At 37.6% G+C, this 19846-nt stretch overlaps 1 protein-coding gene across 14 annotated transcripts in view; it reads right to left on the reverse strand.

The window, feature by feature from the left end:
- Nucleotides 1-19846, reverse strand: part of KLF12 (KLF transcription factor 12) — a 405368-nt gene that overhangs the window by 225989 nt on the left and 159533 nt on the right. For 9 of the 14 annotated variants that reach the window (XM_045509132.2, XM_074378319.1, XM_045509135.2 and 6 more), the window contains one exon: nt 833-922. The exons of 4 other annotated variants lie outside the window; for them this stretch is intronic. In XM_045509132.2, coding sequence (XP_045365088.1) covers nt 833-922 — 90 coding nt within the window. Of the gene's footprint in view, nt 1-832; nt 923-7830; nt 7853-19846 lie in introns of those variants that run through there. One more of the 14 variants, XM_074378320.1, reaches the window with a different exon arrangement.

Consider the following 19846-nt stretch of genomic DNA (forward strand, 5'->3'; position numbering starts at 1 on the left):
GTGCACTGCCTCAGTCATGGTGCTTTAACAAGATAGGTAGGCAGGGCTTTCTCCCTTAAATGCAAAAGGTGGCAGGCCAATGCTGCCAGCAATCACATTGTACTGATGACAGTTTTAACTAGTGAAGCTATAAGTTAACAATTATAAAATTACCTATGTTCTCTTTAAAAAAAAAAATCTAGCTGTGCTCTTAAGTCTTTATACTTTCAGTCGCCATAAATTAATTTGTCAATGCTGTGCTCTTAAGTCTTTATACTTTCAGTCGCCATAAATTAATTTGTCAATTTGGCTATGTTATTGTTCAACAAGCTTGCTTTTGCTCTTATGTGCTTTTCAAACTCACTGACCTAAATTTCATTAACTGTGAAAAAGGGTAAATACAAATGTCAAAAAAGAAATCCAGCAAACAAACAGTAACAGTCCCATACCTGAACTCCGTAATTTCCTAACTTAGAACCGACCTATCTTGACATTGAGGTTATATAGTCCCATCTTATTTTGTGATACTTCCTCTTTGCTTTTGGATTTTTAATAGTGTTCCAATAGCGTTTAACTTTTGATTTGGTAACACCTTCATTTAAATACAGCCACATGATTCTTCTAAGGTCACTATGCCTTCCTAACTTCAGGAAGCTATCTTTCCTAAGTTAGTAATATTTGAGGTTGCAAATGGGTGAGAATCAACCTTGGTCTCCCATGATTTTGACACAAGAGAGAAAAGCTTGAGCAAGTGAAAAATCAGAAGGGTTCCGCAAACCTCAGGACCCTCTGGAAATGTCCGCCACTATCTTAGAGAGAAGGGGGTGGGGGGTCATCGGACACTTGTGCTTACCCCTTGTTCAGATTCCAAAAGCTCTGTTTTGACTCTGACTGCCGGCATCCCATCAAGCATTAACATTCTGTTCTCAAAGGTGTTGATATTCTGAGAATAAAAAAGAAGAGAGGGGAATTCAGCCAGGAAGCATCCAAAAGAGGACATCTGGTAGAGTTTTCCTTCACTGTAGTACATTTAGTGCTGCTAACCTAATTTTTTAACAATGAGGTATAATTAAGTGAGAGTAGCAGCATTATCCCGCCATTCCGAACTTTCATTTGAAATAATGACCAAGAACCTGAATTAATCAGCCTGATTCTCTGACCTCTGGGTTGGAGGTCAGACGGTAATAAACTGGAGTAAGGAAACCTTACATTAATTTATATGGGGCTGGAATAATTCATCAGACTTCTGCAATAGTGGAAGGAAATACAAGGCAAGTTTCTTTCTTCCTTAGTGCTGGAGGTCGTACTGCATACAGAAATCCGTAAAGGAGGAAATTTATACACTCTCATATTACTGTTGAAGTCTAAGTAATTTTAAAAACAAGATAATTTAATACTAGACAGTGAATTATGGTATCAGAGCAAATCTGATCAAATGGAAATTTCTACCTCTTAACCTCAGATATCTCCTTTAGAAGCAGCTAACAGAAGTTTTGGATTAAGAATGCATCTTAAGTTAAAGTTATAACCAAATAAATGACAATTTGTTTTCTGTTCTGGTATATGTTTGGCTCCATGTACCACCTCTTGAAAGGAAAATCTTATTTCTATCCTGGCTCAATAGAATTTCAAACAACATTTATAAACAGATTAAATCAAGGTTATTTTCGACTAATTCCCACTGCTGTGGGGATTTTCTGAAGTCAATAAACCAGTGAGGGACTCGGAAAGCCACACATCAGTGCTTGCTTCAGGCCAAAATCAGGCTCGCGTTTTAAAACATGCCAAAGATGCCAAGGTACCCTCGAACACAGACTAAACCAATCAAGTAAAATGACCAAATTTGACTGGGCTTTTAGAATGGCTTCTTCACTCAATACTAGAATATAACCACATGACCCTAAACTGGTCTTATTAAAAGAAAAAGAGATATGTTTCTAAATATTTGGCCTACACTGTGACAAAGGTTAATAGCATTTCTAAACCTTCAGGCTTTGGACTTTATCATAGAGTTGTTTTTCTCCCTAACAGACAGTTAAATAAAAACAACTCCCACTTCAACACATCATAAATTAAATGTTTTTATTACCAAATAGTGCCAACAGGGTGCAGTGTAGTGAAGCTCTAATTATTTCTCCTATTTGTTTTGACTCTCCTTTTTAAGAAAAATACTCTAAAGACATAAAATTGAATAGGGCCTCTTATCACAAATATTTGCTCAGAGAAATCAACAGCAAGAAGAAAAGGCAAATTTACGCTCTAACTGAGCTAATTGATGAGCATTTAAAAATTCCATCCTACCTAGTCTGTTAGGTAATAATAAAAAAATTACTGTCATGTTCCCCTCTTCGAAATGTACAATATTATTAAAACTGGCAGAATACATTTTTTTTAAATGTTTGCTTTTGACTTGTCCATATTTGTTAGGGATTTTGCATCCCAATAGCTTAGAACAGAAGGCACTATAGTATTACTGGTGAGCTCAGTGCATTTGTTCCAAGCTTAAAATCCTTTCACGGAGGCTGGTGAGTTGTTTACACATCAGGCAGAGATCTCAAATCCCAATGTGTTACTTACTTCCCTGCTTGGAAGCGGCCAGCGTGGCTTGCCACCTCCCAGCCCCAGGAAAGCCTTCCTGCGCTGGCAGCCCTCAACTGCCCAGTCTTCCACAACAGCTAGGAATCCACCCTAACAAAGCATCCCCGGGGCTGTGTGGCTGGTAGACAATGAAGGACGAGCTGATATTGCTTCTTACCCAGAGGAGGTCTTGCCCAGAGGAAAAGGAAAGGAGATGCCTTGCAAAGGAGGGGAAAAGACAAAGAGCGATTCTGGAAAAGCAGGTTTAATGAACTGTTAGAATCTGATTAGAGGCTAATGTCCCTTTTAGTGCTTTGTACCAATTTACAGCTGATACTCTTTAACCATTTTCCTCACTGGCTGTGATAAATTCATTTGTTTAAAAAAAAAAAATGCAAGCTAACCAGAGTCTTTGAAGTTAAAAACAGATAAATCATGAAAACCTGACTGGGTTCATATGCCATTTAGTACATTTAAATATCACTGTTTCTCATTATAATTTTTGTTGTTGCTATACTTGAATAATTCTACATGTGTCAAAGATAGGATTACATTTTAGTTTCATATAAAAAAAGACATTTTCCATCTTTTTTAAGAAGATTAAGGGAAATTAAATTTCCCTTGAAAATAGTTCTCTTTCCATGATTTTCCAGGATCAGACACAGCAGAATCACAATAAACACTATAAATAACAATGTTCAAAGCTAAGGAACCAATCCTTAATTATTAAACTGTTGCAACTAGTGCAGATTCAATCTGTACATAGGCCTGGAGGTTCTACTATACGCATATGGAGCATATTACCTCTGCATTCATGATTCTAACCCTGTTCGGCATAAGCAGAAGCACTGAGCATTATACCACATTCCAGACCATCCAAGAAGGTGTACAGTTTTTATAGAGTGCATGGTAATTGTACAGCATAGAGGATATAGACCTTGGAACAAAATATCAATAGATTAATCTCTCCAAGCTAAAATCAGATACGATCTCAACTGACTGCAGACTTTAAATATGTAATAAACTCTAATAATTTGAAACTGCTGTCAAACATCTTGCGGTGATCTTAATCAAAACACATTTTCTGTGGAATCCGATAGCTCAGTGGATTCCCAAGGGGTAAATAAAAGTACATAGTCATCAATTTTAGTAATGTGCTCTTCACTTACGTTGTAACAAACGTTTTGATCTGATACAACACTATAAAATTTATGTGTATGCTTTTACATTCATACACACATGTGTGCACACACCTATGTTACTTATTTCATATGAGTAAATTTTATCAATTAAAGCCAAAGTTATCATCAGATTTATTAGCTGGCTGTTGACTGATGACACATGCACTGAATGAGAGTGGTACGCGGCATATTCCTATTTGCCAAATAAGATTTGGCAACACAGTGGTGCAGCTGACCGTAGCTCTCCCAGTCAAAAGCAGTATAAACACACCCGTCATTGATCCAAACATCTCACAATACTTTGAATAGAATAAGCAGGAAAGAAAAGGACTGATGCTCAATGATCGTATCGTATCTCATAAAACATAGAACAAGGGCGACTTTCCAGGTCAACTACTACAATCTGCCCTCCGACATCCAGAATGCAGGTCTTTTCCTCTCCCTCCTCCAGACTGTGGGTCATCCAGTTTGCACAGCTGGAGTAATAAAGAACCAGCTAGTCAATATTCAATAGACCTAATTTTTAAAGGTTTCCCCCTCATAAACCAAAAAGTATCTACTGGTATTTGTTTTGATTTCTTGAATACAGGACACACTCACTGAAATACGTTTCCATCTTGAATCTTCTTGTTTGGCTACAGGGAATGAGAACTATGAATCCCCTGCTCCCACCAACCATACCCGTGTTATATTAAACAGTGATGTCCCTTAGGACACGTGAGTAGCAATTCAGGATTCACTGCACCAAGCTGGTTAAGGTACTTTCAGAAAAGAATCTCAAAGGTGAATAATGTGAGCATGCCAACTAGTTAAAACTATCATCTTTTGAGTATTTTCTCATATAGAAAAAGGGTTAGGGTTAGAATCTGATTATAAGGCTTTTGTTAGAAAGACACTTAGAGAAGTCACCGTCTCCCCTTTCTTGACTCACTTCTACCATAATAACAACAATAAAAACCAACAACAATAAAATTTTTCCCAAGCCTTCACCACAGATATGCCAGTCCAACCAATTAAAAGGTCATTTCTTCAGAGAAAATATAACTATTTTATCCCAACCCCCCCAAACTTGTGCTGAAATACAAGAGAATGAGTGAATTCCTACTCTCTATAAGGAAGGCCCAACACACCTAAGAGATTAGAATTATGCCCAGCCAACAGTTTCCATTATCTATTGCTGTGCAACGAATCACATGGTAGCATAAAACAACAGCCATTTTATTATTATCTTGGTACCAAACGTAAAAATAGCACCTAATATTTGCATATTTACTATGGACTAAACCCTGTGCTAAGAGGTATGTATTCATTTTAGTCTTTATAGCAACCCAAGAGGTCAATGCTTTATTATCTGAAAATGAGGCATCTGAGACACAAGGAGGTTAAACTCTCCAAGGTCACACGACTAGTAAGTGGTACAGCTCAGTTTCAAACCAAGCGAGCCTCAGCCCAAGCTAAGCTCCTAACCACTACACTCCCTCTCTCCCCTCCTCTCCCTCCCTCTTCCTCTGTGCACTCCCTAAATCAAAATGAGAAAAAAAAATATGAGCACCTTATTGAAGGCTCCAACAGAGAAGCTCTGGAACCACAGTCAACAGTTCCTCTCAGGGCTGAACTGATGGGGTCACTGAGCTGAATGTGCAACTTCCGGTCGCTGGTGAGTATCAACATTGCAGGGAATGAGAGGTCAAATAAGCCCCTGGTTTTCAAAGCTATTTCACATTTTTTTTCCTTTAAATCCATCTTGCAACATTTTTTCTTGGCTTGATAAGATTACACACTCCTATCCTAGAAATATATCATGATTGATTTAGCAAGTCAGTCCCATCCTGATTTCAACATCCAGAAAAATCTATGGTAATTTCATCTACTACCCAGTGTTTTGAAAATATTCATAACCTTGGTGGCTCATTCAGTATTTTCACAATAGTTTCATGTACTTGGATAGGACAGGAACTTTATCTTCTACCGTTTATACTCAAGAACATCACAATTAATTTATAATTGCTTAGATTCAGTGTAAAGGCATATTTTTCTTAGCTCACAGACCCTCACACTGATAAGTTAGTTTGAGTGCATATGCACAATTAAGTGACCTCAGATGGTACAAAATACACATCAGTTCAAACACAGACTTTGCCATTCTAGCCCAGACTTTCATCTTTCATTGCTTTGCAGCACAGGAGTGGATATCTCATTAACGACTGTTATTTTATTGAACGATCTAAGAGCCAAAACATAGACCTACTGGGACTCTCAACTTAAATGCCTTTCAGTGGTTTCAATGATCCATGTATTTATTATTCTGAAATATCTGTCATCAGCCTCAAAAATAAAACCCTTCCGTAATCACCTCACACTGAAACATGGACTCACGTCTCTCATCAGAACTGGTCAGTCTGTATATGCAATGCAGCAACTCACTTTTTCCTGACAGGAAGAATCATTATGTTTTCTATGTTGGTAAAGTGCCAAATTACCACAGTGGAGAGTTTACACTAAAACTTTTAGAAATGTCCTCTGAACTTCTAAATAAACACTTTCCACTCCAGATTAATACAATTAATTGTAATAAAAAAATTATTTGTCATTCATATTCTCAAGAGCTGCACATATTTGGGGTCATGAGTTGGCCAAACCTCTCCATACACGTGCAGGGAGGGTCTGCTATAGCAGAGTCATCTCAACGTATCCGCACCACATCTGAGACCCACAAGGTACCATGAGAGATAACAGGGGCAAAGCCAGGGACTGGAGAATAGAAATGAGGTAAAAAATCAGGAAAATATCACAGCAAGAGATGTGCCAACTCATCACCAACCAAACCCTAGAGAGGGAGGGCAAAACTTCAGTTTAGCAGGGCAGGAAGTAAAATTCTGGGGAGAGAGCAAATGTGTAGGAACAGGTATCAGGTATCAGGACGGGCTAACAAGTGGTCTTGATGTCACGTAAAGATAAGGGAATTATTCAGCCATAAAAAAGAAGGAACTCTTGCCGTCTGCAACAATGTGGATGGACCTTGAGGGCATTATGCTAAGTGAAGTAAATCAGACAACGACAAATACCATATGATCTTGCTTGTATGTGGGATCTTTAAAACACACACACACACACACACACACACACAAAATACAAAAAAAAAAAAAAAAAGAGTTCATAGATACAGAGAACAGACTGCCTACTGCCAGAGGTGGGGTGTGGGTGTCCATGTGCGTAGTGGTGAAGGTAGTCAAAAGATACAAATTTCCAGTTACAAAGTAAGTCACAGGAATGTAATGTACAGCATGGTGACTCTATAATACTATATGTCGATTTTATCTCTTAAAAATAAGGATGAAGAAAGAAAAGAGGGAAGTGAATTCAGTTCTGAAAAAGGAAATGAGAAACAAGATTCTCTCCAGAAAACAGGGTTAGTGGAAACTAATTCTGCATGCTTGGCCACAGCAGAGGCCACAACCAGGGGACAGATGCAGACAAGAATCAGAGAGCTACCAAGTGCCCGAGCCCAGGCCTCCTGCCCTGGACACAAGCTTGGACAGACACCATGAGTCTGGGCAGAAAGGCCAGCGCAGTAGACAGGGCCCACACCTGGACAACTACACTTGTAACACAACCACGATTTGACCACAGGGTCTCATAATTAAAAAGTAATAATATAACAACTATAACAGCAAGTATAGTAATTATATATCTAAAGCCACATATATATAAACAACTATAATTACAGTAACTCCCACTTACTGAGCACTTACATACACATGAACATACATTCGTGTGTTCTACCTTTATTATATCATTCATTTATTCATTTATTGATTCATTCAGAAAAATACTTACTGAGTACCAGGCACTGTCTAGATATTTAGGAAACAGTAGTGAACAGAAGAGAGAAAGTTTTACAGAGTTTCATTCTCATTATTTAGTCCCCCAACAACTTCTTTTCACTATGTCTATCTTTGATAAGAAAATTCAGGTTCAGAGAGATTAAGTAATCTGCCCAAGGTTATAAAACTGGGAGACAGTCTAACTCTGGGCTAACAGCTATTTTCCAATGCTACTGGGAGAGAGATTCTCAACTACTGGGGCCTCTGACCTTGGCTGCAAAGCTGGATGAGCCCAGCAGTGTCCAAGCCACTCTGCTCAGGGTTCTTCAGGCTCCTGTTACATCAAAAGGCTGGGAACCAGGGCTGCCGGGGGAGAAGCAAGGCAAAGACACACTGAAAGTAGGTCACGTGAAGGTCAGCCTGAAGTCCTGACCCTGTCCTATAGCAGGCACCTCTAGCCACTGTCCAACGTGCCTCTAACCAATTACTCAACTCCATTTTCTACCACACTGTTCAAGCTACATTTCAACCATGTCAAAAATACTCTCTCATCTGGGCCTCTGTATATTCTATTCCATCTTTGTGTTCCTCACTACCTGGCGAATTCTTTATCTATTACCCTAGAATGTCAGTTCCAGGAGGACCATGACTTTGTCTTTTTGTTCCCAGCAGTATCCCTATCCCCAGACTTATAGCTGAGTCTAACACATAGTGTGGGCTCAGTATATGTTAGGTTAATGAAAAGAGTAAATATAAATAAATCTAAGGTCAATTCATTCTCCAGGTCCACCTGACCCAGGTGATGATAACTGATTGCTGACAAACAGATGGGAGGTGAGCATAAGCAAAATCATAGGACAATGAAATACCCCTTTTTTGTGAAGAATAATAAAGGATTTCATGTGGCTGGATCATAGAGTTTACTGGAGAAGAAACAAGATGAGACCAGATAGGTAATTTGGGGTTAGGTGGCAAAAGGTCTTATACGTTATGGCAATTCATTTATTCATTTAAAAATATGCCTTTAATGCCTGCAATCGCTAGTTGCTAGGGGCCCAAGTGAACAAGTGGGAACAGCTCCCTGTCTCAAGAGAACCCGAGGTACATGGGGAGAAGTGTGTCTGGGCATCACATAACATGTGATGGGGCATCGTGAAGCAAAACATAATGTGTTGAAGCTTTGTGCTTTGCGTTTACGAAGACGGCACTAGACACACTTTGGAAGATGGCTTATAAACACTTAGGATTTGATGCAGAAGGAATAACAACCAGTTCATAGGCAGTAACTCGGGGGGGGGGGGGTGAGGGATTGACCAAGGCACTGGCAGTGGGAACAAAGAGGAGGAAAATTATTTGAGAGACAGTTCATAGGAAGAATGAATAGCTTCTGATGACTGACCAAGAAGGAGGAAGTACGAATGGGGTAAAAGCTGGGAGGAGTATTCAAGATGGCATTGATTTTTCTACATCGTACAGGAAGGTTGAGGCAGGAAGCCCAGGAGGAAAAACACATCACATCACATTTCTTTAGTATCTAGTAAAGGACCTACTGCACTCTGGGAAACATGAATATTCAGGGATACTGTTTAATTTCAATACATTTCTGCCTACTCGGGATCTGTTACACATAGGAGATTTCTCTCAAGTGGAGTATGTTCAAATCTTTTAACAGATACTAATAAAGTCAAATTTATTCAAACTTGGAAACACGGGTTTGGCTGAAATAAGGAAAAAACTATATAAAGAAGTCATTTTAGGGGGTAGGGACAAATTAGGAGTTTTGGATTAAGCAGATACAAACTACTACATGTAAAATAAACAACAAGGCCCTATGATATGCACAGGGAACTATATTCAATACTTTGTAATAACCTATAACGAAAAAGGATAAGTGTGTGTATGACTGAATCACTATGCTGTACATCAGAAACTAACACAACACTGTAAATCAATCATACTTTTTAAAAAAAGATGTCATCTTAATAGCTACATATTTAAGAATTAACACTGTCTTTATTAACATTTTCCCAAGGATTTATTGTTTTACAGACTGCTACGGTTATCAAAACTTAAAAATTTAAGACATGTAACTTTAAAAAAAAAAACTTAAAAAAACAGATCTTCACCAAAGTATGCGTTAAGAGTACTACACATTAACATATCCATCGGCCATTTCCCTTTAGGAAAAGTCATTTGGATAGTAATTTAAAAACATCCAGAATACTGAATGGAATATGTAATAGAATAACATCACTGGTCGTCTGAGCCTGAAGACAATGAAAATTACTATCAAAAATTAAGTCATTTATTTTCTGTAGGAAACAAGGAAATGGCTATTGACCTACATTTCCACCTTCCCTGATCTGCAGTGACGTCAAGTGGCTCCTTATCAAACCCAAAATGGATTATCTTGTTAAAACATGAGTTTTTGAGTGTTTGTCTCCTGTACAGCCTGAATAAATTGTACTGAAGAGTTGGGAATAAGCAAAAGAGTTTTGAGGAGAAATACAAATCCAACTTAATTTTATTCTTAAATCAGAACTATTCCAACGATAATAAAAAGAAAAGATTAACCTCGAGGTTCTTCTCAGTGGACAGAAAAATACGTAAACTGCTAAACAGGTAAACTAGTCTTTATATTCACCCCCAGAATCTATATGGACTCCCTTCTAGTCTATATTTTAAACATTTATTAAGATTTTGTGCCAAATGTAAAATATCACATTCCTTGAAAATCCTAAGCATGATACTAGTTTTTAATGTTATGTTTCAAAAAAGTAAAGCTAGAAAAAATGACCTTCACAGTTTATGTCATCCAAGAAACGACTGTCAAAGCATGTAAAAGCAGCATGCGGTGCCTGTCATATTATTAAAAAGCATAATAAAAGTAATTGCTTTTAACAGATTATATGAAAAATATGAAGGTATAATCATTTGCACTGCCTGGACAATCCTGTAAGACACATCACTAAAATGGCCATGCCTTTCCTGTTTTTCCCCCAGCACTATAGGTCCTGGGAATGCAGTGGAGAAAGACATTACTTGACTATAAATACAATAAAGACATTAGTTGGCTGCCAAATGGTCAAATGCATAGGCTCAATCCAAAATGTAATCTGTGAGCTTTCAAGAATATCCACTTCCAACTGTGATTTTTCCAGATTCCTCAAATGATGTCTTTAGTTGTAATAATTAAATTTTATGTATAATCCAAATCTTATACTAATTTGACATTTTTATTGTCAATGCCATTACATATCTACTTTCATTTTATCCACCACCATCTCCAAGAATTCTGATTACCTTCTTTCACCTTTTCAAAAGCATTCTATCTTTCAAGTCTACACTTTTTTTCTTTACACTTTCGTGATTCTATAGAAATGTAAGTTAGAATAGAATACTGCCCAGAACACGGGCCCAATGAACAGATTCCCTGGGTTAACCCTTCTCAGTTTTCTTATCTGTAAAATGCAGAAATTTTCTACTTCACAGAATTATTTTAAGGATTCAATGAGATCATGTGTATAAGATGCTTTAGCACAACATATATTATATTAATAGTTATTATTAAATAATTTTAATCAGTAGTAGTAATAGTAATACTATTTCACCCATCCTACCCAAACTTACTTTTAAGAATGGATGCCTTCATCTGATTTTTGACTCTTCACAGAACCCTCTCAGTTTTATGTGTTACATTGCTCTATATGAACTATTATACTAGAACGGAAATGGTAGCTTTGATAAAAATACTAATGATAGCAATTGATAGAAGACTGAGCTACACAATTAATATACATTTCTCACAATGAATGGCAACATGGAACTATTTTATCTGTTTAAACCTATGAGGATGAACACCAGTAACAGATACACAGCTCACCTCTCCATGGGTGTTTCAATGAAGACATTTAATATGCTCTGACTCCCAGGCATAACCATGAAGTGGTTGCTAGCCCTTCCTGGCAATCAAATGTTATTTGATGCAGTGCTAAAAGCCTTTTCTTGTAGTTTCCTTTCACACAATTACCCAGAAAAACACTGTTTTAAAGAAAGATAGTTGCTTCTACAACACAGCCTCTGCAGGAGAAGACACCTACAGAGTGCCCTGTAACTTGAGTTGTGGAAAACTTGCAAAATTATTTGAGGAAACCAGAAGAACTACCTAGGAGATAAAATAAATCCAAGTGGCTAAAATGTTTAAATCTGCCCGTATTCAGGACAATAGAAAGCCAGTGATAATAACACCTCCATGCCATTATCCACATCTTTGTCATCTTGAATGCCTTTCCCCATCTCTGTTTCCTCATTGTATCAACCATACTTATGCCATCTTAGAATTTCTGTTAGGTATGTGTGAGGATAAATTAAGTCCAGGGCTATTTTTCCCATAAAACAGAACTTCTAAAATTCTAAAATGTAATACAATGAAAATCAGAAAAGAAACAAAATTCATTCAATGGAAATCAGAAGTACATTTTTATTAGGAAATTCTATAACTGCATAGCATTTACTCTGGCCTTGTTACTTCCTCCAGCCTCTTAATAAAATTGTCCTATAAAAACAGAAACAGTATAATCTTGAACCTGTATAACTTATTGTATCCAGGAAGTTTCTATTACCTTTTTCTGCTACTTGATAGTGAACACCTCTAAATTAAATGCTGCTCAGAGATAGGAAACATTTGTTAGGGAAGTCCATCATAACTCAGATATTCTTTTAGGCCGAGGTTTTTCAACATCTGCACCACAGACATTCAGAGCAGACAGTTCTGTGTTGGGTACGCCGTCCTGTGCACTCAGAGATCTGAGCACCACCTCTGCCTCCTACCACTAGACCCCAGAACACTCTCTCACCCCCTTCGTTGTGACAATCAAAAATGCCCTCAGAAATGGTCAAATGTCAAGAGGGTAGGGGAGGGTGTCCCATTTAAGCAGCACTATTTTATAATTACTGATATTACTAACACAGTAGAATAGAATCTTAATTTTATGTTGAATTGTATTGCCCAATAGTATAAATACAATCTCAATATTGTCATACTAAGTGAAGCCAGAAAGAGAAAGAAAAATATCATATGTATCACTTACATGTGGAATCTAAAAAAAAAAAAAGACACAAATGAACAAATTAACACAAAGAAAGAAGGAAGGAAGGAAGGACGGAAGGAAGGAAGGAAGGAAGGAAGGAAGGAAGGAAGGGAGAGATTCACAAACACAGAAAACAAACTTACGGTTACCAGGGGGAAAGGGCAAGGAGGAGGGATAAATTGGGAGTTCGGGATTTGGAGATTCTAACCCGATAAACAACAAGGCCGTACTGCAAAGCACAAGGAACTATATTCAGTGACTTGTAGTGGTCTATAATGGAAAAGAATATGAAAAGGGATATATATATACACACACACACAAAACTGAATCACTATGCTGTACACCAGAGATTAACACAACATTGTAAACCGACTATACTTCAATTTTTTAAAAAGGGAGTTAGCACCCCTTTTAGTTTTCCAAATAAACCTTGTGATCTATGTGTTTATATTTGTGTGTGTGTGTGTGTACATGGAAGAGAGGTGGATGCTTGGGTGAGAAGAAGGGAAATAAAAGAAACAAAATGGAGGGGAAAAAAGAAAATAATACCTGGTTATAAATGATAGTTACAGCTTACTTTAAAATACACCTGCTGGGAAATTAGAGACGTTTTACAAAGTGGCTTTATTATTTTGTTTGAATTCCTTCTCCTGTTTCTGTATATCCAAATTTTCCCCCTAAACAAGTGCAAAGCTTCCAGAAAGGAACCACAAGAACTGGCTCGTTATTTCCAGCTGTGAGAACTGAAGGACACCTGTAAGGATTTCGGTGTTAATATAACAACTCAAGGGAGATCTCTGGCCTCATTCCTAGACATGGCCAGTGAGGATCACCAAATTAGCCTCAAAACTCCTCAGAGTAAGAAATTGTATTTACCCAAATGTATACGGTAACTTAACTTTCAATAAGAAACTAGAATATAAGAGTTTTCATTCTTGGCTCTACATCTAATTTGCTGGATGATGAATATGTCACTTTTCTTCACAGAAACTGGGACTGAACCCTCTATCAAGAACAAAGTATTTCAGGGAGGGGAGGGTACATCTCAGTGGTAGAGTGCATGCTTAGCATGGGTTCAATCTCCAGTACCTCCATTAAAATAAATAAATACATACATGCATACATGTACATACACCTAATCCCCCCCTCAAAAAAAGTGAAAAAAAAAAGAATGTAAAACAAAGAACAGACTATTTCACAATATGAAATGAAATACAAATCTGTCTATATTTTCTTAATTTTGTTAGGAATGTTCTCTTTTAAGTAACAGAATCCAATACATCCTTGTGGTAATAGAACGAACATTCTTGGGGAACCCCAGGAGTTAGTTCCATCTAGTTGTACTGGACCAAAAGAACAAATTTAAATCACCACAGGTTATGTAAATTAAACTACAACAATATCCTTGCTAAAGAGGAGGAGGAAGGGTGTCCTCTTGTAAAAAATTAGAAGATGTAAGAGGTAGGAGGTCTCTAGAGCATCTCACTGCCAATTCAGATTCACAGAAAATTTTTTTTTAAAAAGATTTCTTTTTAGCAGATGGGAGAACATGCCGGAAAGGCAAACCCACAAATTCACTTCCACTGGGATACACACAGTCTACACCTAGGGTGCCCAGGTAGCCAGTAGTTACATTCAGCCACTGACAGCTGAAATGTGAGTAGTCCAAATTTTGGAGGTGCTTTATACATAAAATACACACTGGATTTTGAAGACTAGGTGTGAAAAGAGAATACAGAACATTCTCACTAGTTTTTCATTGACTAAATGGTGAAATGATATTTTGGTTATATTGAGTTAAACAATATATTATTAAAGCTACTTTTTTTAAAAAAAAAAAAAGTTAATATGTCTATTAGAAAATTTAGAACTACACGTAGGGATTTCCTTCCATGCCTGTTGGATAAAGCTCTCTACACCATCACTTCAGTAGACCTCAACCAGTACTGAGACCATGACCTTCCCGCTGGCATCCACCTAGTCCTTTTGGGACTTGGGGTGGGAGTGAGATGGGTAGGAAAGTGAGATGTTTTGAATGTCACAAGATTGGAGGAGTGCCCCAGGCCTTTAATGCCCAAGGATGCTAAAAGTCCTCAGTGCAGGAGTCACCTCAAGAACATTTCCATCCGGAGCGTAGAAGGAGAGGTGTACTGTGCCAAGTCAGGCAGGAAGTTCGCCGGCCAAATCCAGGAGAAGTTCATCATCTCGGACTGGAGATACGTCCTGTGTGGATCGTACAGGTGAGCGCTGGGCCTCCCCTTCTGTCCAGGCTCTGTGGAGGCCAAGGCTGAGCAGGGTGCCAACCAGCCCCAGCTGCTCAGGCCCACGTGCCCACCAGCAGCTCCCCAGGGGCTCCTCCTGTTCCCAGAGCTGGAGCTTTATCACATGCAGGAGGCTGGAGGCAGGACCATTCTGGGCAATAGGGGGAAATGTGGGCCCTTCCTGGACAGAGAGAGAGTTCCAGGTGCCTCGGTTTCCCTTCAGATTGTGATAGGACAGAAAAGCCCGTTTCCCTCGTCAGACCTCTCAGTGTGATTATAAACCCAGGCAATTGGGAAAAAAAAAAAAAAAAGCCCCATAAAATGAAAAATTAACCTATCTACAGTCTCAGTTGTGTCTCCACTGAAAAAGAGGCCGGTGATATAATCGTCCAGTTGAATGACAGCAACTAACTGCTGGGACCCAATCTTGTATTTCCAGCCCTGACCTGTTTCTCTTAAGACCAAGAACTATATTCCAACTGATCGGTCAACATCACCAACTGGACATTCCATGGGCATGCCATGACTTTCAGATCTAAACCAAATTCGGTATCTCTGACCTCCATACACTGCCCCTGACCCCCGGAAGGAAGGAAGGAAGGACAGTAGAAAATCTTACTCTGCTTGATGAATTGTCCCTCAAGGAATGACGTCATCATTGACCCTGTTACTCAGGGAAACCTCTCCCTTGCTTGCTCACATGAACTGTGTTATCAGAATCCTCGGCCATCACAGCCAACCTTTCCTCTCATTTCCTGTTCGTCTTTGTCTCGTAAGTGATAGCCTTGCTACCCTGTTCTACTCCGCTGGCTGTCAGAGACCCCTTGGGACAGAGGGGAAATACTCCCTCAACTAGGTCAAAGGCTTAAACAACTTAAATTTAACCTTCCCAGAGGGAAAAACCTCCCTGATCTTTGATGCCAGATAAAATTTAAGGAAGGAAGCCTTAGAGAATTTGACTACATCTTAAGCAAAAAGAGTCAAATAAGGGAAAAATAATAAATTAAGTCTATTAGTACAAAAGGACTAAAAGTAACTTAAAAAGAAGTTTAAGTATTATATATGGTTACATATTACAATATGGTTACATATTCTATATGTGGCTATATATAATGCATGTATATGATTATGTACTACATATGTACAATATATACTATATAACATATTTACATATTCTATCATTAGCATGTATGGTTATTTAGATTCAATATAAAGAGATTTATTTTAGGAGCATTATTTTTAACACAATATCAGATAAATGCTATCTTTAAAACCAAAAATATCTGTTAGGTTTTAAAAGGACAAAGTATGGTAAAGTTTATCTTGCTCATTAAGTACATGGCTTATTCCAAAAGATCAGTCCATTATGAACCACCTTTTGAATGTATAAAATTACAGGAACAATAGCCTCAAATACTGCAAAATTCAGTTTTTTTCTTTCAACATTAATCTGAAAGCCTACTCAGCTGAAAAAAAGCTGGAGACACACAAGTGGATAAGACACATCAAGGCCTCCAAGCTTCCTGGTAAAAACAATGAAGTTAAAAGCAAATGCTACCCTAAGAAAATGACTGAACAAGCGCCTACTTAAGCGTGTGTAACAGAGTCCCGCTTACAGTATTAAAAGAACCAAAAGGAATCAATCTGTTGCCAAACGATAGGGAATTGGTTGACTGGATTATGGGACAACATACAAACCACCAAATAATATTTATTAAGTTTATGATATGTAGCTTTTTGTCTGAAAGTAGACGTATGATCACAAGTAAGTGAAAAGAGACGACAGAAGAATATGTTCCCATACCTTTAAAAACAATGCTTACAACTGAAAGAGAGAGAGAGAAAGAGAGGGGAGAAAAGAGAGGAAGGTGGGGCGGTGCCGAGAGAGGAAGAGAGAGAGCTAAAAGGATATACATTCAAAATTGGACCTGAGAAGATGTGGACTGATGTTTTTCACATTTGTTTGACAAATTTTCTCACTTTTTATAAATTTCGTATATTATCTGTGAAATTAAAAGAAATAACTGGGTGTTCAAATTGTGAGGTAAAAAAAGAACCAAACAGGTTAAAAGGAAAACAGGTGAGAGAAATCAGTTTTTATCCAGATTAACTGTCTTAAGTATAAAAAGGTCACGACACTTCTTTAACAAGGAAAGTACACCCACACCCACACCCACAAAGAGTTGCATGTATATTCATGTTACAGATAAAATTAAACTACTACAGATCTGTAAAATTTGTAAGTGGAATTGAAAGGGACTTACTAAGTTACATTTGTAATTGATTCATTGAATCCTGTCACATAGCTTCAAGTGGGCTATCAACTGATATTTGCGAATATTTTCATTATGCACAGATCTATGATATAATGTTATCTAATTTGCAAGTGCTATAATCTTTTTTAATGTCTAGTCAATTCCACAACAAGAGAAAAATGGACATATTATACCATTATCTTCTGCTCAAAATTTAGCATCCTGTAAAAGGAAGCCATGGGCTGGATACTTTTGTTTTTTCCCTCTATACACAGCAGTCAGTTTTAAAACACTTTATTCTTAACGGGAAAATCAATCTTTTCTGTTCTTGTCCGAAAAAGCATTGGCCAAAAAGATTGCTACTTGTCAGATTTTTAAACAAACTACTCGATCGTATGATAACCACACACTGCTGTGCTCTCTGTGTTGTGCAGATCTCCCACTTCCCTGGGCCTTTCCTCTTTGAGGCCACATTCTCTGATTACATAACAATACTGGAATTGTTATTTGAGAAAATTCCTAGAGAGTTATGAGGGAGGAAAAGAAGTAGGTTCTCAACAATGCATTTTTGGAAGTACTAAAAATATCCCTGGGGCCTTTCAGTTTCCGGTCCACCACGTAAGAAGCCTTAAAGCCATCAATCCATCATAACGAGTAAAAAGCTGAATAAACAAAAATCACAGCTTTTGTTAGATCCACCAGAGAAGTGAGGTCATAAGACAATTTGCTGTTCGAAAAATCTGCAGAGAAAGACGAGAACGCAGAGAACCACAACTCGCCAGAACAAAAACCTCGCTGGGAACCCCAGTGCTAGGGTTGAGAAAGGTGAGCTGTAATTGAAGAACTACTGGAGGCTCAGGATGGACAAAACTGAGTCAAAAAACTCCAGCTACAGGGTGTCCCCACACTTTTTGAGTTTTATTCTCAAGGAGCGCGAATTATTGGAGAAAAATCCTCTGATACTTCCACCCGAGGGAGGATTTCCATTTGAAAGATATCAGAGCAGTAAATTCCTCTTAACAAGATCTAGTGAATTACACAGCTGAGAGGCACAGGCTCACCAAAAGACTAATCAGATGTGATCACAGGATGAAAGAACACTTCTTCTCCCTTACATCTTACTATTATGTTACTAAGAGCCTATTTACTGTAGTTCATTTTATCCAGCATCGCATGTTTACCGTTCAACAAAATATTACAGGGCATACTAAGAGGCAAAAAAACACAGTTGGAAGAGACTAAACAAACATCAGAACCAGAGTCAGATGTGGCAGGTATGTTGAAATAACCAGACTAGGAATTTCTTAAACTATGATTAATGTGCTAAGAACTTTAATTTTAAAAGTAAACAATATGCAAGAACAGATGGATAATATAAGTAGAGAAAATGAAATTCTAAGAAAGATCCAAAAAGAAACACAAGTGATCAAAAACGTAACAGAAATGAGGGATGCCTTTTATGAGCAGATAAAGGAAGGAGGAATCAGAAATATTTTGTTATTTTATGATGCTTGCACTATCCATGAAACAGAATAGTGTTATTTGTGGACTTGAATTAGTCATAAACATATACTGCAAATTCTAGGGCAACTACTAAAAAAGTAAAAAAAAAAGAAACATAACAATATATAAGAAAGGAGAGAAAATAAAATTATACAAAACCATAAATGGTGGAAAAAGCGTGGAAGACAAAAACAGGGACAAAGAACAATGACAATAAATAGAAAATAGTAACAAACATGGTGGATATCACTCCAACTATATTGGCAAAACAGCAGACAAACAGATAAATGGAACAGAACAGAGAGCCCAGAAATATACCCACATACAGTTACCTGATCTTTGACAAAGGAGCAAAGACAATACAATGGAGAGGAGCAAAGACAGTTTTTTTAACAAACAGTACTGGAAAACCGGATATCCACATGCAAAAATTAATAAATCTAGATCCAGACCTTATACCTTTCACAAAAAGTAACTCAAAAATCAATCATAGACCTAAATTTAAAACCCCTAGAAGATAAGATAGGAGAAAACCTAGATGACCTTGGGTATGGAGATAACTTTACAGCTGTAATACCAAAGGCACAACCCATTAAAGAAATAATTCATAAACTAAACTTCATTTAGTTTCATTCAAGAGAATGGGAAGCCACAGACTGGGACAAAGTACTTGCAGAAAACACATCTGATGTAAGACTATTAGCCAAAATGTACAAAGAATTCTTAAAACTCAACAATAAGAAAACATATAACCTGATTAAAAAATGTGTCAAAGACCTTAACCGATACCTCACCAAAGAAGATATACACATGGCAAATAAGCATATAAAAAGACGTTCAATATCATATACCACTAGAGAACTGCAAATTGAAACAACGAGATACCAGTACACACCTATTAGAATGGCCAAAACCCAAAATACTGACAAAATCAAAAGCTGACAAGAATGTGGAGCAACAGGAATTCTCATACATTACTGGTTGGAAGGCAAACTGGTACAGCCACTTTGGAAGACAGCTGGAGGGTGTTTAACAAAACAAAACATACTTTTACTGTAGTGCCCACAGTCATGCTCCTTAGAATTTATCCAAATGATTTGAAAATTTGTGTCCATACAAAAACCTACACATGGATGTTTATTGTAGTGTTATTCATAATTGCCAAAACTTGATGAT

Source organism: Camelus bactrianus, chromosome 14, assembly GCF_048773025.1.
Source record: "Camelus bactrianus isolate YW-2024 breed Bactrian camel chromosome 14, ASM4877302v1, whole genome shotgun sequence".
Taxonomy (NCBI): Eukaryota; Metazoa; Chordata; class Mammalia; order Artiodactyla; family Camelidae; genus Camelus; species Camelus bactrianus.